Source organism: Mustela lutreola, chromosome 15 (assembly GCF_030435805.1).
Source record: "Mustela lutreola isolate mMusLut2 chromosome 15, mMusLut2.pri, whole genome shotgun sequence".
NCBI classification, from domain to species: domain Eukaryota; kingdom Metazoa; phylum Chordata; class Mammalia; order Carnivora; family Mustelidae; genus Mustela; species Mustela lutreola.
The window spans coordinates 33,922,457-33,943,865 of record NC_081304.1 but is presented as its reverse complement, the minus strand read 5'-3'; the positions used below and the strand labels follow the sequence as shown (position 1 = coordinate 33,943,865).

The following is a 21,409-nucleotide window of genomic DNA, read 5'->3' as shown; positions in this document are numbered from 1 at the left end:
AAATTAAAACCAAAAGTAAATTCTCAAAAAGTTAAATTACCTTCAGTTTACTATAATTTAATACAAATAAGTAAAAAGGAAAAGGTACATAACAAATTTACTATCTGTACTCTCAATAAACTAATGATTCAATGACAAGGTAAGTCAAGATTAGGATGACTTGATAATTGCTTATCTGCTTGTTTACAGAATATGCTACTTATTTTTTGAAACACTGAGCACCCCCAAACTAAGATAAAATTAGAACAAGTTTATTGAGCAAGTTGACAAAGGAAAAAAGTCTTCTGGCTATTCATATTTAGTTCATTCAAAATGTCTATGAGACTAGGTATTATCCAACTTCATTTAGCAACTTCAGAAAATCTGGGAACTTTGTAAAAGTACCCGATTAGTTCAAGTCTTTATGCTACAAAAATTCTTGCTAAGAGAATGTATCCATGCACCTTTCCATAGCTACTATTAGCTTGCTTTAAAGACTCCAAAAGTGGCATTTAAGTGGCAATTTGTTCCTTCAATGCTTTTTATATGAGAGATCTTGGTCTACCCCCAACCCATGGTTTTTACTTAAGTTTGGGGTATAGAGCAGATTAATCACCATTTTCACTTAACAGAGTTTGCCTAAGATGGCTTGAAATCTCTGTATGAATGACGTATTACAAGTAGAACAAAAAACATTGGACTTTGAAGGCATTTCTAAAAATTTTATTTTTAAGAAAGAAAAGTTGACTCTATTAACCTAGTAAAAATTTCTAACCCATTCAGACTCATATTCATTCTAGTGTTAATCAGAATGAATATCTTTCTCTTAAAATCTATATATGATCTCAAAACCTGGATATATTACTATATTAGAGCTAAACTCAATAAACCAAGTTTACATATATGACTAGATAATTAAGAAGAGATTACTGGAATCACATGATGGCTACAAACTAGAACTTATAAAACCTACTTGTAAAGAAAGACAGCACAATGAAATCTTTTCATATAAACTTACAGTTCATATGGTCCAACTCCCCCATGGTCCATGCTTTCATTTAACTGACCCTGAAAAATACGTTAAAGTTGTAAAAATAAATAACCTCATAAACATAAAATCAAAATATGTAATGCTTCACCCTACTACTAAAAGAGAAATGAATGAAATAAACCAGCTTAAAAACTCTCTATACTTTAATAACAGGCAAATGTCATGATGAACAAAATAAGGTACACAGTACCACAGGGATTTCATTTTTAGTTTTCTATGACAATTACGCTACCGATTCTACTCAATAATGATCTACAAAAAAAAACTGGATGATAGCTCCTTTAAAAATTACATTTATTCAAAAGATAAATTTTGTGTATTGTGAAACTAAAGACATCAGCTTTTAAGTATGAATTACTAAATCAAATTATTTACATAAAGTGCTCTGATATGATATGATACACAAGACTAACATAACATGTAACTACAACCTAACTAAGCCTATAGTAACCACAACCAGTCCAAGACACTATGCTGTATGATGTGGCTGATCAAAGCAAAATAATTAAGAATCACCCTCAAATTGTCAAGAGTCACGCCAGCCGAACATTTATTCTGACCACAGTATAGATCTAAATAAAAGACATTCCAAGTTCATGGATCTGATGACTTAATACTGTTTAAAATGGTTATACTAGCCAAACTGGTATATAGGTTCAACACAATCCTATCAAAATCCCAGGTTTCTTTCTTACAGAAATTGACAAGCTCACTATAAAACTCATACAGAAATGCAAGGGACCCAAAATAGCTAGAACAATCTTGAAAAAAGGAGAACAAAGTCGAAGAACTGACATTTCCTTATTTTAAAATGTATTTACAACAAAGCAACACCAACGAAGGCAATGAGATACTGGGATAAGGACAGACATATAGATAAATGAAATAGAAATGAGTCCAGAAATAAACCCTTACATTATGGTTAACTAATTTTTTACAATGAGCCAAGAAAATTCAATGGGAAAGAGACAGTCTTTCAATAAATGGTCCTGGAACATTTGGATATCCACATGCAAAAAAATTACTTCAGTTCTCTACTTCACACCATATTCCACCACACTAAAAAATTAACTTAAAATTCATCACAGGCCTGGGGTGCCTGGCTAGCACAGTTGATTGGATGTCAGACTCTTGGTTTCTGCTCTGTAGTTATCTCAGGGTCATGAGATTGAGCCCTACATCAGGCTCCACACTTAGCATGGAGTCTGCTAGCCATTCTCTCTCCCTCTCCCTCTGTCCCTTGACGTTCCATGTACATACTCTCTCTCAAATAAATAAGTAAACCTTTAAAAAAAAATTGATCACAGGCCTAAATATAAGAGCTAAAACTACAAAACTCCTACAAGAAACCTAAAGTAATTCTTCATGATCTTGGGATAGGCAATGATTACTTAAGACACATCACCAAGGGGCGCCTGGGTGGCTCAGTGGGTTAAGCCGCTGTCTTCGGCTCAGGTCATGATCTCAGGGTCCTTGGATCGAGTCCCACATCAGGCTCTCTGCTCAGCAGGGAGCCTGCTTCCCTTCCTCTCTCTCTGCCTGCCTCTCCATCTACTTGTGATTTCTCTCTGTCAAATAAATAAATAAAAAATCTTAAAAAAAAAAAAAAAAAAAGACACATCACCAAGGTGCACCTGAGTGGCTCAGTCAATTAAGCATCTGCCTTTGCTTAGTCCTGATCCCAGGGTGCTGGGATAGAGCTCCATGTCAGGCTTCCTGCTCAGCAGGGAGTCCGCTTGTCTCTCTGTCCCTGCCCCAACTTGTGCGCGCTCTCTCTCTCTCTCAAATAAATAAATAAAATCTTTAAAAAAGACACATCACCAAAAGCACAAATGACTCAAGGAAAAAAAAACCAATAAACTGGACTTATTCAAAATGTAAAACTTTTGCACTTCAAAAGTGAAAAGAAAACCCACAGAGTAAGAATATATAAAGAACTTCTACAACTCAAAAATTTAAAAATAACCCAATTTTTAAAAAGTATGTTAGAATCTGAACAGGTATTTCTCCAAACAAGATACACAAATGGTCAATAAGCACCTGAAAAGATGTTCAACATCATCAGCCATTACAGAAATGCAAATGCAAATCAAAATCACACTGAGATAACCCTTCATATCCACAGGATGGCTATAATTAAAAAGACAGAAAAGTAAGTTGGGCAAGAAGGAGAAATTAGAACACTGGTAAACTACTGTCAGGAATATAAAATGGTACAACCTCTTTAACAGTTTGGCAGTTTCTTGAAAAATTAAACGTAGACTTAACATATAACCCTGCAAATCTCCTCATAGGTATTTACCCAAGAAAAATAAAAATATATGTTCCATAAAGAGTTGGGTACAAATGTTCTTAGCAGCATTATTCACAACAGTCAAAAACTGAACAACTGCAATGAGTATCAACTGGTGAACTCATAAATAAAATGTGGTTGACACATACAATGGAATACAACTTGGTTCTATGTACATACTATGACATAGCTGATCTTCCAAAACGTCATGTTATGTAAAAGAAGCCAGACACGTGCTCGCTTCGGCAGCACATATACTAAAATTGGAACGATACAGAGAAGATTAGCATGGCCCCTGCGCAAGGATGACACGCAAATTCGTGAAGCGTTCCATATTTTTAAAAAAAAAAAAAAAAAAAAAAAAAAAGCCAGACACAAAGTCCACATACTGAATGATTCAATTTATATGGAATGTCCAGAAAAAGCAAATTTACAGAGATGGAAAGTAGACCCCTGGTTACCTAGGGATAGAGGTGGCAGTAGTGACTCTAAATGGGCCCAGTTTCTTTTAAGGCAATAAAAATGTTTTAAAACTAAATTGCAGTGGTGGTTGTACAACTCTATAAATACACTAAAAGTCACAGAATTGCCAAAAAAAAAAAAAAAAAAAAAACCCTGGGCAGTAGAAATTCAGTTATGAATATTATAAAATATAGCTTTAAAGTAAGTATTCTTGAATACAGTCTGGTTATGAGTCTTTCAATTTATATAAAAGGATATCCCTTAATTGGGCTCTCAATAATGATGTTTTTTTAAGTGCTGAATCACTAAATTGTAAACCTAAAACTAATATTACACTGTAGGCTGACTAACTGGAATTTAAGTATTTTTTAAAAACGGTAAGTTTTTAAGTTTTTATTGAACATTTTAGAATAATTTATAAAATGTTTAGTTGAACATAACTTCCTTCAAAGGAACCAGTACAGGGGTGCCTGGGTGGCTCAGTGGGTTAAAGCCTCTGCTTTCAGCTCAGGTACTGGTCTCAAGGTCCTGGAATCAAGCCCTACATCAGGCTCTCTGCTCAGCAGGGAGGCTGCTTCCTCCTCCTCTCTCTCTTCTGCCTGCCTCTCTGCCTACTTGTGATCTCTGTTTGTCAAATAAATAAATAAAACCTTTAAAAAAAAAAAAAAGGTACCAGTACACATTCAAGTTACACAAAGAAAACTGATAGTATTCTTAAACAAAGGATGCTTAAATGTCCCCCCAAAACTATAAGTTTTCAGCCAAAATTTACTCATGGTGTGAACAAGTCAGGATGAAGGCTAATACTAGGCATGTAAGTTTCAATGTTAGACTGAGCTAAATGGATGGGGCAATACCAAGGGGAAAAAAATTCTTGCAGTTTCAACTTGATACAGTTTCTTTTGTGGGGGGGTAGTAGTAGTTATGGTTAAAGGTTTTTTTGGTCTCCAGTGCTTCACATATAATGGCTTCACTTTAAAGACAAAAGACTAACTTCTCTCAAATGTGATAAAAGTAGTAATACATAATTGTTTTTACTTTAATGTTAGTTTTACTTAATTTTAAATTAAAGACCACAGGGTAGTTAACATTAAACCATGACTTTGAAGCCACCTAGAAAGATATGGCCTGCGGCTATATTTCATTTCCGAAGCCAGCCAGGCCTGTATTACCACCTCCATCTGTGTTTATAACTTCCTACCGTTACCTTCTGGAGCAGAAACATTTGAGGCACAATGCTTTTCTGTGGCCCACGTGACCGACAGAAAAGTCTCACACCTGAAGCATCAGGCTAACATTATATAATACATACACAATTCTTTCATAGGAAACTTTTCAGTTAGATTTTTTTTTTCCTCCGCTTTAAGCTTTATGACTTTTTATGACTTAATGCTTTTCTTCATGTGCTACTATGATTGACAACATGAATCCTGCTCACCTAAGAACTATTCAAGGTATGTTTCAAACCACCCACCAAACTATTTCCCAAGTTTTAAGTTAAAATTGTATATAAATTCAACTTAATATGCCTAAGATCCCAATCAAAGAGAGAACATTTCATAAAAATGTAAATAAGTTGTTACACAATGGGTGAAATATCCTTAATTCAGATATCCATTATACGGTTTATCCACTTGCCTGCTTGTCACAGACATTTCATTATAAAATAAGATTCAGAAAATCAATGAATTGGGAGAAAAGGAGTAAACCTTGCTCAAAATCTTGAGCTACTTAAAACTGCTTTATAATGCCTATTATAATGCAGGATAACTACTGATGTTTTTCTGTAATTTTTCGTAACAGTGAATATTTGCTTTAGCACTATATTTTTCAAAGCACTAAAAAATTTTAAACTTTTTGCTCAATAAAAATCTGATATCCCAATCTGAAACTCATGCAGTAAGCTTCTGTGACTACTTCAAATTTTGAATTAGTAGAGTAAAAATTAAGGATTAGTACTGTTTTTGTGTCTCTATAGAAAACAGAAGTTTACAACATCTTCATAATCTAATGAAACTCTCTAGAGGAAAACTTTCCCTTAGTTTCAACTCACTCTCCCCAAATTATACCACCACCAGTGAAAAACAAAAAAAAAGATCCAAACCCACCCATCCAGCCCCCTCCCCAAAAACGCTCTTACCCATTGCTTTTTAATATAGTCTTTTGAGGTATTCAATCAGGGTCTTTTCTTAGTTAAAAGACATTCAGCTTTATTCATAAATGCTTTCATTTACTGTCCTCATGAAGACATCCTTTACTAACTAAAGAATTAACTATGCTGTATAAACATATATATTGGTTAATATAAATTTAGCTAGTGTAACATATCTAAAAAGGCATATAGCTCTAACTAGGACCAATAATTTAAAAAACCCTACAATTTCAAAAATGCAGCACCTCTGGTATAACTGCATTTATCAAGTCTCTAGGCAAAAATGAGGGTAAACTTGAACGTTTGGTTTTTTGACAATGAGTAAGACTGACAGCTGTATTTCCATGAACAAGCTAACTGCTTAATATGCCAGAATGTTTTAAGAGGACAATATTTTATATACTTTAACTCACATAATCCTCATCTTACAGAGAAGAAAATAGTGTCAGATTAAGCAATTTATTCTAAATCATACAATCATAAATCATACAGCCACCTGGGTGGCTCAGTCAGTTAAGCGCCTGCCTTTAGCTCAGGTCATGATTCCAGAGTCCTGGGACAGAGCCCCATATCAGGCTCCCTGCTTGGCGAGCCTGCTTCTCCCTCTCCCTCTGTCTGGTGCTCTGCCTGCTTGTGCTGTCTCTCTCTCTCAAATAAGTAAAATCTTAAAAAAAAAAAAAGCCACACAGCCAGTGACAATGCCTAGAGGGATTTGAATTAACTTTTAACCCACCACAAAGAGGTACAGAATGAACAAGACAAGTAAATGCAATGAAAAAGCTGTGCAATGAAGCCTGCAGGCTGAATGGAATCAGCAGACACTACTAGTTAACTACTAGTTATCTATGTAGTCTTGAGCAATCACCTCTCTGGTTTATGCCTCAGTTTCCTTGCTATACAATGATGAAGTGGGGCTTCTCTGAGACCAATGTTTTAAAAGCTTGTGTACTAAGTGTTGCATATTCACGACTACCCAGATTTTCCAAGATTCTAAACTTCTCTTGTTTTTCAGAATTTTTAGATTTTGTTTTAGAGAAACCTGGATGTCACTGCATTTCCTCAAGTGGCCAACCCAATCCCATTCTCAACTCTTTTCACTTGTCTACCTTGAGGAATCTCTTGGAATAACACATTCAAAAGAAATATTTTCAACTCCAAAAGCATTGCTAAGTAAGATATATATTCTACTGAAGGCTCTTCCTCAAAATCCTCTTTACCTTTGCTTTTTCTCCAAAGTTCCCCTCCCCAGGGTAGTGGTCTTATTTCTTTCTCTTTCATATTTCTACCAATCTCTCTGGCCTCCTCTTCCACACTCTCTCAAAACCTGTTTGCTTGTACCCAACAAAATGAATGTACAGGAGCAGGCCAAAACACATCTCAAGGAGATCCCATTTCGTAACAGAAATCTAAATACAGTGTTTTACTTTCAACTGCTTTAACATCTCCTGAATTACCCAGTTTTCCCCCTTTCCCCGCTCCAAAGCCGCTGCCATATGGAGCCAATATAATTAATGACAGTATGCAATACATAGTGAAAGTAATTCCATATCTGTTTCAAATTGTATGTCGTGTACCTGGAATTCTGCAGGCAAACATACTAAAAAGTATACAACTAAATACCCACCTTACAAACTGTGATTTTTATTTAGATTCATTTCATTATGAAAAAACAATTTATTTCAGCCCACTTAGTTTCTTACAATGTTCAAAGCTCTTTTTTTTTTAATAGCATCTCAATCTTTTGGCAACAAGCAGGGCACAACTTACTTTCCTGGAGAGGAAAATCAGGTGAGGAAAAGGGAAGTCTCTTACATAGAGCAAATATCTGACACCAGTCCTTAACTCATGTGCTCACCTAGACAGTGGGATTTAAAATCTAAATTATCATGAGGTTACCAGGAGTGATCATTTGCCCAGAATCAGTGACTTAGTATGACAACAGTATTTTTGAACTTCAAGTGCAATTTGTGATTTTTCAATAACTTTATCTTGAAAAAAGAATGGTATTCCATAAAGAATAACAAACTATTAAGACAGCAAAGGTAAAACCAAGCTATGCATTAGGAAAAAACAATTCTAAATTTAGTACCCTAAATTACAGCAAGGAAAGCCCTCACACCACCATTCACAAGTCTCAGTACAAGCAATTTATTTTTGGCAAGCCAAATCACAGCTGTCAACGCTGGTTTTTTTCCACCCCCAAATTACACAAAGTATTTTGAAAAAAGGTAGACATCTTCAACTAGGGGGAAAGTTACAAATACCGTGTGCCATTATAAATGCTTTAAGAAAAGAAAAAAAAAAAAAGTCACACGGAAGAGGGTGTTTAAAAAAAAAAAAAAAGCAAACAAACAAACCCTGGAAGATGCAGCAGAGCCCCCTTGCTCCCGAAATAAAACTCCTGGTGGCTGTAACAGCAGCGGCAGCGCTACTCCCGACAGAAGTTTTCAGCTGTCACTTCTAACAGCTGAGCGCTTCCTAGGAGAGAAGCGACAGGCCGAGAAGAGAGGTGGTTGTGGGAGGTCTGAAGATTTAATACTTGAAAACTTACATTCGAAGGGAAACCCTTCCGCACTTCACCTGCACTTAAGGGGCACCCAGAAAGCGCAGTCCTCCTCCCCCCAACACGCGCTTACACCACTCGCGCCCCGCCACACTCAAGTTCAAGAGCTAGAGGAATCGACCACGCGCCCTTTCTCGTTCCCTCCACAAATAGACTGCTCCCGGCTGCGCTGATCTAGGGCTACAGGCGCAACCTGCACCTGCGAGCCCCAAAGCGGCCTCACACCTAGGGCCAGGTCCGCCCCACCAGCTCCCCTGCCTCGGACCGCGCGGCGCCTACGCTCCTCCTGGAGACTACTCGCCCCCCCTTCCCCGGGTCTCCGAGCTCTCCGACGCGCCGGGCTTCCAGGGCCCGCGCCGCCGCCCTGGCCCTGTCACCTCGGGCCCCCCGGGACCCCGGGCCTCACCCCCTCCTCCAGCTCATCTTCAGAGCCCGCGTCCTCTGGCTGGTCCAGGTCTATGTCAAATACTCCTGCCATGTCCTCAGCTTCCTTGTCTCGGAAGTCCGGCGCTGGGTAAAAGCCGTCCCGCCTCCGTCGTCGCCTCATGGGCCCGGACCCGCCGCAGCCACCGCCGCTGCTGCCGCCATCACCGGCTGCTTGGGCTCAGTGCGTCTGCGCCTAGGCCCTAGACTGGCTCCTCAAGTTCAGCGGTAGAGCATGCGTACAAGGTTGTGTGAAGCCGAACTGTGGGCAATGAACATGCGTAGAGCTATCGCCTGGCGCCAGGTACTGGCAGAAACATGCGCAGAACCCCGACCGAAGCCGCTTGAGGTAGCTAGAGCATGCGCATTGTCGGCTAAAGCGTTTGATGGACAATGAGCATGCGTACCTAGTCTGAAGTTGATAAATTGAAATTGAACATGCGTAATTAACCTTTCTGAATAGGAAAAAAAAAACCAACAAAACTCTTAGTTTGTGAACATGCGCATTCGTCCTCCGTAGTTTTTTTCTTTTTAATTGAAAGTGAGCATGCGCATGATGAGGGGGTTGGCCCTCTGAAGTTTGAACAGGACGGAAACGGCTGGTTCTGGGTCTATCAGTGAGTGGGGTTTATGGGGAGCTCCTGGGGCTAGTGGAGAAAGGGAGAAACTTGGTTTTGCTGTTCTATTTCAGTGGCCTTGTGAAAGACACATAACCTTTCAGAGTCTGTTTCCTTATCTATTAAACGAGAATACCTAGTTTGCAAGGTTATTGGAAATTTTTAAGTACAGTCTGGCTCGAAAGCCACTAGCCACTGTTCTTTCCGGTGCTGCAAAGACCTGGTGTGAGGTCTTTACCAAAAATTCTCTTTTCATTGTTAAAAATAGTGAAGGTTCGGTCTCCTATTTCATCTAGTCCTCCCTTTCCAAGCTTTGTCTTCCTTGCTCTCTACCTGAGCTAAACGCACATATTTCTTGTGTTACTATAGTTACCAGACCAGAAGATGATTTGTAGAGAGAGAAAGTCATTAGTTAGAAGAGAGAAAATTAATGTTAATTAAATGTACAATTGTTGAGCTAACTTCTGTGTTCTGTGTGTCAGTGTAGTTGAAGTTGAACTAGGAATTCCTTCAACTAGCATTCATTTTGTTTTGTTTTAAATGCATGCTTGGGGACACAGTGACTACAAATCAGATTTCAGTAACTATTGAGCTGTTTTTGAATGCATTTGGGTACAGTAAATTCCAAATCCCAAAACCATGTAGAGAAAGAAAACAACTTCCTTGAATGATTAGTTCCTTAGACAACGGAACTATTTCATCTATAACACCGTATGTATGGCATTTTTAAGTTATATTTTTATCAATGTACATATGATATTTTATTTGTTCCTTGTTTATTAGTACTGTAGTGGTTCTTAAAGCCTATATTTTTCTATTACAGGTTGCTCACTTTTTTGAGGGAATAGGCCTAGTTTGCCTCTCAGCATGTCAGTAGTAACAGTGCAACTTGGTCAGTGTGGTAATCAGATTGGTTTTGAAGTATTTGATGCTCTATATACTGACTCACACTGTCCCCAGGGACTCTGCTCTAAAAGAGAGAATGAGGCATATCAAACATCTTGCAAAGAAAGATTCTTCAGTGAAGAGGAAAATGGAGGTATGTGTGATGCATCTTATTCCTCTCCCTTACTCTGACATCTCTTCAAGGCCACGTCCTTTGCATGGTGTCTGAACCCCAACTCTTCCCATTGTTCTAGGGGATGACTTTGCTCATAGCCCTTTGTTTCTGTGTTAACAACCTTTGCCTCTCTAGTGGCAACTTACACTCAGCACATGAGCATGCCCAGATCTCACCAACCTACCAAACAACATATGACTAACTTCTTTTTTCTCTTGTTTTGTTTTGATTTGTTCTGTTTTGTTTTTTAAAGACTTATTCCCTGGGGCACCTGGGTGGCTCAGTGGGTTAAGTGTCTGCCTTTGACTCAGATCATGATCCCAGAGTCCTGGGATCGAGCCCTACTTCGGGCTCCCAGGTTAACAGGAACTTGCTTCTCCCTCCTCTCTGCCTGCCACTCCCCCTGCCTGTGCGCGCGCGCTCTCTCTCTCTCTCTGTCAAATAAATAAAATCTTTAAGAAAAAACTTTTATTGCATTTTGGGTCTATGCACTGGGGTGGTACATGGTGCAAGGATTTGGAATAAGCTTTGCAATTTTTTTTTAAAATAAACTCTACCCCCAACGTGGGGCTCGAACTTCACAATGCCAAGATCAAGAGTTACATGCTCTACCAACTGAGCCCACCAGGCACCCTAAGCTTTTCTTTTCCTTCTTATCCCTTTACCTTCTCATCTAAGATTCTCAAAGGAGAACCCTCTTTACCCAACTACAGTCCTGCTTTAGCCCTACACCACCACTGAAGTCCTCAAAGAAAAGTTCCTAGGGGATTAGGGGGATGGGGTAACTGGGTGATGAACATTAAGGAGGGCATGTGGTGTAATGAACACTGGGTATTATATAAGACTGATGAATCACAGACCTATACCTCTGAAACCAATAGTACATTATATGTTAATTTTTTTAAAAAAAAGTTCCTAGTGGGGAACCTGGTGGCTCAGTCGGTTAAGTGTCCAACTCTTGATTTCAGCTCAGGTCATGATCTCAGGATTATGAGATCAGGCCCTGCATCAGGCGCTATGCTGGGTGTGGAGCAAACTTAATATTCTCTCTCTCCCTCTTCCTCTGCCTCTCCCCACCTCTCTTAAAAAAAAAAAAAAAAAAGTTCCTAGTAATCTAATTACTAGATTTTTGTGATTGTTTCTCTTTTCTCAATTCATTCCTGGATTTTATAAGATTAACTACAAAACTTCCTCCTTGAGGGGTGCCTGGGTGGCTGGGTGGGTTAAGCCTCTGCCTTCAGCTCAGGTCATGATCTCAGGGTCTTGGGATCGAGCCCTGAATCCAGGCTCTCTGCTCAGCAGGGAGACTGCTTCTCCTTCCCTCTCTGCCTACTTGTGAGCTCTCTCTCTCTGTCAAATAAATAAATATTTAAAAAAGAAACAACAAAAACTCCCTCCTTGAAACTCCTCCTTAGTCTCTGAACTTTTCTTCTCCACTGGTTGCATCTCAGGCTATCTCTCCTCACTGGTGTAATCCTCTCTGGTATAGTTCTCTCTGGCTAATTTCAGTTACTCTTGTAATTTGCCACTTCTTGACACTGGTGATTCTCAGATCTGCAGCTTCTCTTCCAAGCTGCAGACTGATTAGTGGACATCTCCACCTGCATCCTCATGTGTACCTCAAACTCAGCATCTCCATACCTTAGGGCATTCATTATTTTTTCATTTAGAACTTGGGTTCTTTCTGCCCACATACCATCAAACATAATGATCTGCTTACTTTACCTCCTACATATCTCTTCTCCCCTTTCTATCTTCACTGCCATTGGCTTAGTTCTGGCTCTTGTCATCTCTCACCTGGATTATTTCAAGACATTCCTTCTATTTCCCTGCCTTAACTCTTGTGTCTGTCGTATCTCTCCTCCATACTGCTGTATTTAACAAGTCATCTGATGGGGCACCTGGCTGGTTCATTTGGTAGAGCTTGTGACTTTTGATAACAGGGTTGTGAGTTCAAGCCCCACACTGTGTGTAGAGGTTACTTAAAAACTAAATTAGAGGCTCAGTCATTTAACATCTGCCTTCAGCTCAGGTCATGATCTCAGGGTCCTGGGATGGAGCCCCGCATCAAGCTCCCTGCTTGGTGGGAAGCCTATTTCTCTCTCCCCCCTACCCCCTGCTGGTGTTTCCTCTCTCGCCGTCTCTCTCTCTGTCAAATAAATGAATAAAATATTTAAAAATTTAATTAATTAATTAATTAAAGGGATGCTTGGGTAACTCAGTTGTTAAGCATCTGCCTTTGGCATCAGGTCATGATACTAGGGTCCTGGGATTGAGTTCTGCATCAGGCTCTTTGCTCATTGTGGAACCTGCTTCTCCCTCTGCCTGCTCTGCCTGGTGCTCTCCCTCTTGTGCTCTTGCTTTCTCTCTCTCTCTCTTTCTCTGACAAATAAATAAATAAAATTTTAAAAGAATTAATTAAAAATAAGATTAAAAGTCATATGACAATTCCTCACTTGCTTGAACATTTGTAGTTTCACAGTATTTTAAAGATAAATTTTTAAGCTTTTTAGCACTGCATACCAGGACTTCCAAGATTTGAGCCCTGCCTGCTTTGCATCCCCATTCATCAGTCCCTGTACTCCCTCCTTCTCTGTCTTCTGTTTCAACAATCCTGACCCGCTTTCTGTGCCCACGCTATTTTATACATCTGAATGTGCTACTCTGTTAATGTGGATTCATTGTGGGTCATATCACATCACACTGAGATTAAGTTTTATCTCTTCCACCAGTCCTTCTAGGGCTAGACTGATGTTGTTTTCATCTCTGTGTTCCCAGCACCATACATGGGACGTTGTAAGCTCTTAACAGATGTTTGTAGACCTGACCCAGTGATCATTTTAGCCTTCACTGATCCGTTCTACTTAGTAGAATGCTAGACATTATGAACCATCTGCAAAAACCTGCTACTGCCCACCTTAATTTCTTTTTTTTTTTTTTAAAGGTTTATTTATTTGACAGAGAGAGAGATCACAAGTAGACAGAGAGGCAGGCAGAGAGAGAGGGGGAAGTAGGCTCCCTGCTGAGCAGAGAGCCTAATGCGGGGCTGGATCCCAGGACCCTGAGATCATGACCTGAGCTGAAGGCAGAGGCTTAACCCACTGAGCCACCCAGGCGCCCCTCCCCACCTTAATTTCTAAGCAGTATGACAGATCTTTCTATCCTTAATCTTTGGATTTTTTTTTTTTTTTTTTTTTGGACCTAGAAATTTGTGCTCTGAAATAACCCGAATAAGACAGATGAAATATTTTTCTTTTGGTCTTTTTCCTCTGTCTAGTTCCAATTGCCCGGGCCATACTTGTCGATATGGAACCTAAAGTTACCAGTCAGACACTATCAAAAGCTGCCCAGTCTGGCCGATGGAAATATGGTCAGCATTCGTGCTTCTGTCAAAAACAAGGTTCTGGAAACAACTGGGCATATGGGTAAGAGTAATTCCTCATGATTTTTGGTTTAGATACAGCTACCCTGTCAGCATAGTTACTGCTGCACAGTTGATATACCAAGTACATAATCCTGAAGTTGCTATTTTAAAATTTAGAGTGTGACTTCACCCAGAAGAAACTCTTCATTCTATCCCATGGGTGTCTCTGCTTCTGGTCCAGGTAATGATAAAACCAAAGCTCTCTTCCTACAGGGTTTTCTACCTCTTCACTGTCATCCCACCAACTAGCGTATTATCAAAACAATATCTTTATCTGGCAGGTATTCCAGCTAATGGGGAACACAACAAGGCAGTAGTATGTCTTGGGGTTCTTTGGAAAATTTCGATGTGTGGGTCTTACTTTCAGAAATTCTGATTTACTTGATTTTTTTTTTAAGATTTTATTTATCTTTGTGACAGAGAGAGATCACAAGTAGGCAGAGAGGCAGGCAGAGAGAGAGAGAGGAGGAAGCAGGCTCCCCACCAAGCAGAGAGCCTAATGCGGGACTCGATCCCAGAACTCTGAGATCATGACCTGAGCTGAAGGCAGAGGCTTAACCCACTGAGCCACCCAGGCGCCCTGATTTAATTGATTTACGATGAAGTCCGGATGTTGGAATTTTTTTTAAAGCTTCCCTCTGTGATTCTAATGTGCAGTGAAGTTTGAGAACTACTGCTTTAGGAGTATTATTGTAAATAGTGAATATTATTTTGTACCATAAACTTGCAGAAGCATCTGGTACCTGAAGTCTTTAGCTACAGGAATGGCCTATAAAAGAGAATTTTCTGTACCCAGTAAATTCCCTGTCCCCGCAGGGCTATTCTCCTGTTCAATATATTTAACATTTAAATTTTATCAATCAGGGCACCTATACCTTTCATAAGAGCTAGTTCACATCCATGTGTTTAAAAAACCTTCTGTATTATATATATTCCTCTCTGCATTGCCTCTTTCTGAGTAAATTGAAAGGTGTTTTTATTTGTTTCTTTGTGTTGCATAGTTACTCTGTTCATGGACCCAGGCATGAAGAATCTATAATGAACCTAATCCAGAAGGAAGTGGAGAAATGTGATTCTTTGAGTGGTTTTTTCATCATAATGAGTATGGCTGGGGGCACAGGATCAGGGCTAGGAGCCTTTGTTACACAGAAATTACAAGATCAGTACTCAAATTCTTTGAAAATGAATCACATTATATGGCCTTATGGAACTGGTGAGGTATGAAAATTTTGAAAAATTTTATATTTTGGGGGCATCTGTCTGACTTAGTTGGAAAAGCATGTGACTCTTGATCTTAGGGTTTTGAGTTTGAGCCCCACATGGGGTGTAGAGATTACTTAAATGAAACTTACCAAAAAAAGAAAAAGAAAATTTTGTATTTTGTATTCTTTGCAGTGAGATAAATTTAGGTTGCTCTCACCCTTTCTTTGGAAATACCAAGTTACCACATCAGGAGTCATTCATTATATTATATAGTACTTTTGTGAGCAATTCATTTAACTTTGCTTAAACTTTTCCAAAGGAGTGAAGTGTCCTTGTTTTTAAAAACTCCAAAGGAAGGGGGCGCCTGGGTGGCTCAGTGGGTTAAGGCCTCTGCCTTTGGCTCAGGGCATGATCCCAGGGTTCTGGGATGGAGCCCTGCATTAGGCTCTCTGCTCAGCGGGGAGCCTGCTTCCTTCTCTCTCTCTCTGCCTGCCTCTCTGCCTGCTTGTGATCTCTGTCTTTCAAATAAATAAGATCTTTGGGAAAAAAATAATAATAATTAAAAAAATAAAAATAAATAAAAACTCCAAAGGAGGGGCGCCTGGGTGGCTTAGTTAGTTAAGCGACCACTTTCGGCTCAGGTCATGATCCTTAAGTCCTGGGTTGGAGCCCCACATCAGGCTCCCTGCTGAGCGGGGAGTCTGTTTCTCCCTCTGACCTTCCCCTGTCATGCTCCCTCTCACTCATTCTCCCTCTCTGAAATAAATAAATAAATACATAAATACATAAATAAATAAAATTTAAAAAAAAAAAATCCAAAGGAGATAATTGTGCATCTTCTCTCAGAAACCCATTCCTGGGTTTGTCCCTGTGGCTACAGTATGTAAAGGAGGGACCTTGACCTCGTGTTGGGGTTCATCATGCCATTGCCAACCTTCAAAGACTTTTCCTTTCTTTCTTTCTTTCTTTCTTTTTTTTTTAAGATTTTATTTATTTATTTTACAGACAGAGATCACAAGCAGGCAGAGAGGCAGGCAGAGAGAGAGGGGGAAGTAGGCTCCCTGCTGAGCAGAGAGCCTGAGGCGGGGCTGGATCCCAGGACTCTGAGATAGTGACCTGAGCCCAAGGCAGAGGCTTTAACCCACTGAGCCACCCAGGCACCCCTCCTTTCTTTCCATTGAGAGGAATTTTCTATATAGGTCAATTTCCTGTTGATCAACCTTGTAAGAGAAATGATAAAATAGAGGTGAGTCAGTCACTATAGGAAATGTAGGAAGGAAGTGTGATAGTAATAGTAATAGTCACTGTTTTTTGAGCCCTTACAAACAGCAAGACACTGCTCTAGTGCTTTAATTGCATTCTGTCATTAATCCTTACAATTCAAGGAGCTGGTGTAATTATGATCCCTGCTGTACAAGTGAGAAAACTGAGGCATGGAGACATCACATAACTTGCCCAAGATCATATAGCTAGAAAGTGACAGAGCTGGGATTTGAACCCAGGCAGGATGCCCTTCTAGTCTACCTTCTTAACAGCTCTTTTCTCTTTTCTTTTTTTCTGACCTTTTTCTCTCCAGGTTATTGTCCAGAACTACAACTCCATTTTGACTCTTTCTCACTTGTACCGATCTTCAGATGCCCTCCTTGTTCATGAAAATGATGCTGTTCATAAGATCTGTGCAAAACTGATGAACATCAAGCAGATCTCCTTTAGTGATATAAACCAAGTCCTTGCACATCAGTTGGGAAGCGTGTTCCAGCCTACGTATTCCGTGGAAGGCTCATGTCACTACAGAAGAAATCCATTAGGTATTTGTCCTCTTGTATGTAATTTGTAGGAAAGTCTTATGTTCTGAAAGCCTCACAGTTATTCCCTACTAGCTCCTCCTCTCTGTCTGAGGATACACTCAGGTTTCCCTCCTCTCAAAAACCTTTCTAAAGAGCTACTTCACTCTCCAACTGTCTTTTTTTTTTTTTTTACACTTTTTAAAAAAGATTTTATTTATTTATTTGACAGATAGAGATCACAAGTAGGCAGAGAGGCAGGCAGAGAGAGAGAGAGAGGAGGAAGCAGGCTCCCCGCCCAGAGAGCCCGATGCAGGGCTCGAACCCAGGACCCTGGGATCATGACCTGAGCCAAAGGCAGAGGTTTTAACCCACTGAGCCACCCAGGCACCCCGCTTTCCAACTGTCTTATGAGGTTTTGAGAAGTTACTAAATTTCTGAAGAGTGGTGATATCACTGACTCCATTCTTCAGGATCCTTTCTCTTCTTTTTTCATAGAAACTTTGACATATAATTCACATACCATATAATTCACTCACTTAAAGTGTACAATTCTATTTTTAGCATATTCACGAAGTTGTACAACCATCATTTTCATCACCCCATAAAGAAATTCATCATTCTTGGGGTGCCTGGGTGGCTCAGTGGGTTAAGCCGCTGCCTTCAGCTCAGGTCATGATCTCAGGGTCCTGGGATCAAGTCCCGCATTGGGCTCTGTGCTCAGCAGGAAGCCTGCTTCCCTCTCTCTCTCTCTCTGCCTGCCTCTCTGTCTACTTATAATCTCTCTCTGTCAAATAAATAAATAAAATCTTTATTTTTTTTTTTATTTTTTTTTTTTTAAAGATTTTATTTATTTATTCGACAGAGAGAAATCACAAGTAGGCAGAGAGGCAGGCAGAGAGAGAGAGAGGAGGAAGCAGGCTCCCTGCTGAGCAGAGAGCCCGATGCGGGACTCGATCCCAGGACCCCGAGATCACGACCCGAGCCGAAGGCAGCGGCTTAACCACCGAGCCACCCAGGCGCCCCTAAATAAATAAAATCTTTAAAAAAAAAAAAAAATTTCATCATTCTTTTTTCAGCTGGTCAAGTGATGCCTTATCAATTCATATCATCTGCAAATAACTCCATAATCTATACTCTCCTCAGTCCTAATCTCCACCTACCCCACTTTTCTTAATTACCTTCTGCTTCTTTAAATTTAGATTATTCTGAATGGATCCATCTTTTTTTTCCTGCCATCTCTCCCCACGTCCCTCTTCCTCAATTTCTATCACCTGGCTTTCTCTCACTGTCCTCATATCTCATGAGGATGTTCAGACTTCTTGGTGCCGTCTCTGCCATCTGCCTGCATTCTTCCCCTCCTTTCCTGTCTGACATTGGCTCATGGTATCCATATCTCTTATCTAATAGTGCATACTCTCCTTGAATGCAAAGTAAACTAGTCTCTTTCTACTCCTTCTCTCTTTCTCTCTCTCTCTCACACAAAAAACGGAGCTTATTTCAAATTGATGTTCCTGTCTTAAGATGGTCCTAACCCTGCATTTTCCCCCTGCAGTCCATCTTGCACACTGACTGCAAAAGAGCCGCCCGCATGCACAGATCTAATTCTTATACTCTCCTATTCAACCTGTGGCCACATTTGTGAGAATTCCTTAGCCTGGACTCCACATTATGCCCTAAACCCTAACTTCCTAGCTTCATTACTTCCTGCTTCCTCTGCCCCCACCTACTTTTCATCCTGTCTCCATTGTCTTTCTTTAGCCTGGTAATTTCCAGCCCTGATCCCTTTGCTCAGTGTTCCTTCTCAGTAATTATTTCATCCTTCCCTTCTTCACCTGTATTGAAACCTTAACTCATCCTTCAGTCACCTGTTCAAGTGATAATTTTTCTATAAAACTTTCCTGCTGAGGCCTTTACCTAGTGTAACCCTCTTTCCTTTGAAATTTAAGGCATTCTCTCCTTTATGTCACTTAATGTTTCTTACCTTTATTATTTCTTTAAGTGTGTTTGCTTACCTTTAAAAGTAACAGGGGTGCTTGGGTGGCTCAGTCAGTTGAGCATCTGCCTTCAGCTGGGGTCATGATGCAGAGTCCTGGGATCAAGCCCTGCATTGGGCTCTCTGCTCAGCGGGGAGTTTGCTTCTCTCTCTCCCTCTGCCGCTCTCCCTGCTCATGATGTCCCTGTTTGTGCTCTCTCGCTCATGCTCTCTCTCTCAAATGAATGGATAAAATCTTTTTAAAAATAATTTAAAATTAATTATTAAATAAATTAATAATAAATGAATTTATTAAATAAATAATGAATAAACAAATTATTAAATAAAAATAATTTAAAAATAAAAGTCACGGGGCGCCTGGGTGGCTCAGTGGGTTAAGCCACTGCCTTCGGCTCAGGTCATGATCTCAGGGTCCTGGGATTGAGTCCCGCATCGGGCTCTCTGCTCAGCAGGGAGCCTGCTTCCTCCTCTCTCTCTGCCTGCCTCTCTGCCTACTTGTGTTCTGTCAAATAAATAAAAATAAAAAAAATCTTAAAAAAAAAAAAAATAAAATAAAATAAAAATAAAAGTCACACACACACACACGTATTCAAAGAATGCGAAGGTAGAATGCAAAGATTGCAAAAGCAATCAAAAGTAGGTGTCCTCACCCTTTCCCAGATGATGCCATTGTAACTAACACCATGTGTTTCCTTACAGAGGGAATTCTGTCATGTGTGTATTATGTAATCCCACTCATTTGCAGCTTCCTTGGAGACCTGTATCTTGTTAATATCTGTGCATGTCATGGTACTTAACCATATTGCACATCTGTTCACTCAACCAATATTTATTGACTTCCTGCTATGTGTCAGTCACTATGCTAAATGTCAGGGATCCAGCGGGAGCCAATGCAGACATTGTGTTCCCTGTGAAATGAGAAGGAGAGACATTAAACAAATAAATTACATTAAGAACATATAATTAAAAACTGAGTTAAGTGCTCTAAAGGAACATAGTACAAGAGAATGTGTCATGAAGGAATCAGACTTAGACTGCAGGCGCAGAGAAGGCTGCCCTGAGAAAACAACACCTGAGCCAAGAGCTGGATAAGGACTCGGAAGTGACTTAGGGAGGGAGGAGAGAGTAGCGTGTGCAGAGGGAACAGCACATGAAAAGGCCTTGCAGCAGAAGGAAGCCTGGCACATCAAACAAATCCAGTGGCACTGGAGTGCAGGGAATGGTGTAGGGGCTGGCTGAAATCTGAAGCTAACGTGGTAAGCAGGGGCAGGCCTTGCAGGTCCTCATAAGCCATTTGGAGGCCTTTCTCATCACCCAAAGAGAAGGGAAAACTGCCGAACAATTTTAAACAGGTTGGTGACATAGTCACTTTTATTATTGAAAAATTCGCCTGTGGAAAACTAACTGGTGGTTGAGTCTGCAGGCTAGTCTAGTCATTCCTCACTGGACCTCATTGAGGAAATAAAGGCATTTAGTCACACGGGAGCTCTCTCAGCTCCCCCACTATGTCTGCAAACCTTACTGTGCTCTCTGGACTCACCTTTGCACTTCACCTGGTGTCACAGTAGAAGTGTCCTGCTCCTATCAAAGGCCAGTCTCTCACTTGGCTTCTGGGTCCCATTCCCTCTCTTTTTTCAGGAGCTTAATTCCTCACTCATCTCTTGTTCTCCATGCATCTTTCCTAGATAACTGCCATTATAACAACTCTCTGGCATCTCTCACACTGAAAATACCCTCCTTTGACCTCACCTCTAGTTATTGAACCTATTTCTCTGTTATTCTTTAGAACAATACAAGGGCATTATGACTTGTGTCTGCCCTTGTTGTCCTCTTCTCCTCATCTCTTTGCTCTTCAGCCCACTCTGCTCTAGTTTCTCCCTCACTGCTTTTCTGAAATTGCTTTTTACAAGTCACAGGCATGTCCACATTGCCAAATTCAGTGGACACTTTGCTCTCCTTGTTTCCATCAACCTGTCAGTAGAATTTGGCATGGCTTACCTTTAGTCTTCCAAATCTTCTCTTTGTCTTTTGTGACAGCCCTCCTGATTTTCCTTCTAACTCAATGATCACTCCTTTTATTCCTTTCCTTTCTTTCTTCCCTCTTTTGTTTCATCTTCCTTTTCCCAAGCTCTAAATGCTGGTCTTGGATTCTCTCCCTGATAACTGGCCCACTTCCATGGCTCTAAATGCCATTTGTATCCTCCAACCTGCTGGTTTATTTCCAACTCCTACCAATTCTCTTAGCTCCAGATTTCTATATCCTGCAGCCTTCCTGTATGGACATCCCAAACAATGTATTTGAAACAGCTTTCTCCCACAAGCTTGTTTCTTTCTCACTCCCTCAGTTGCTCAGTTTTAAAGTCTTAGGTCAGGGCTCCATGGAGCCTACAAAAAAAAAAAAA

The 21,409-nt window shown here is 40.1% G+C and overlaps 2 protein-coding genes and 1 non-coding gene across 20 annotated transcripts in view; 2 read left to right on the top strand and 1 right to left on the bottom strand.

Moving 5' to 3' along the window:
* The window catches only part of RPS6KB1 (ribosomal protein S6 kinase B1), a 37,077-nt gene extending 27,937 nt beyond the window's left edge, over positions 1-9,140 (bottom strand). For 2 of the 10 annotated variants that reach the window (XR_009348226.1, XM_059150029.1), the window contains exons 1-2: positions 8,907-9,140; positions 998-1,047 (exon numbers count right to left, since the gene is read on the bottom strand). Coding sequence is in view for 5 of the 10 variants with exons in the window: in XM_059150029.1 (XP_059006012.1) it covers positions 998-1,047; positions 8,907-9,047 (191 nt within the window). In the remaining 5 variants the exon portion in view is untranslated. Of the gene's footprint in view, positions 1-997; positions 1,048-8,294; positions 8,392-8,906 lie in introns of those variants that run through there. The other 8 variants (XR_009348225.1, XM_059150030.1, XR_009348227.1 and 5 more) reach the window with 6 other exon arrangements.
* On the top strand, positions 3,557-3,663 carry LOC131817135 (U6 spliceosomal RNA). The gene has a single exon (XR_009348344.1). It is a non-coding gene; the product is annotated as a U6 spliceosomal RNA (small nuclear RNA).
* A 204-nt stretch (positions 9,141-9,344) lies between the features above and the next one.
* Positions 9,345-21,409, top strand: part of TUBD1 (tubulin delta 1) — a 28,372-nt gene continuing 16,307 nt past the window's right edge. The window contains exons 1-6 of one of the 9 annotated variants that reach the window (XM_059148928.1): positions 9,348-9,540; positions 10,501-10,579; positions 13,878-14,025; positions 14,142-14,205; positions 15,026-15,242; positions 16,804-17,035. In XM_059148928.1, the coding sequence (XP_059004911.1) occupies positions 10,523-10,579; positions 13,878-14,025; positions 14,142-14,205; positions 15,026-15,242; positions 16,804-17,035 (718 nt within the window). In that variant the 5' untranslated portion in view covers positions 9,348-9,540; positions 10,501-10,522. Of the gene's footprint in view, positions 9,541-10,100; positions 10,256-10,363; positions 10,580-13,877; positions 14,026-14,141; positions 14,206-15,025; positions 15,243-16,803; positions 17,036-21,409 lie in introns of those variants that run through there. The other 8 variants (XM_059148925.1, XM_059148926.1, XM_059148927.1 and 5 more) reach the window with 8 other exon arrangements.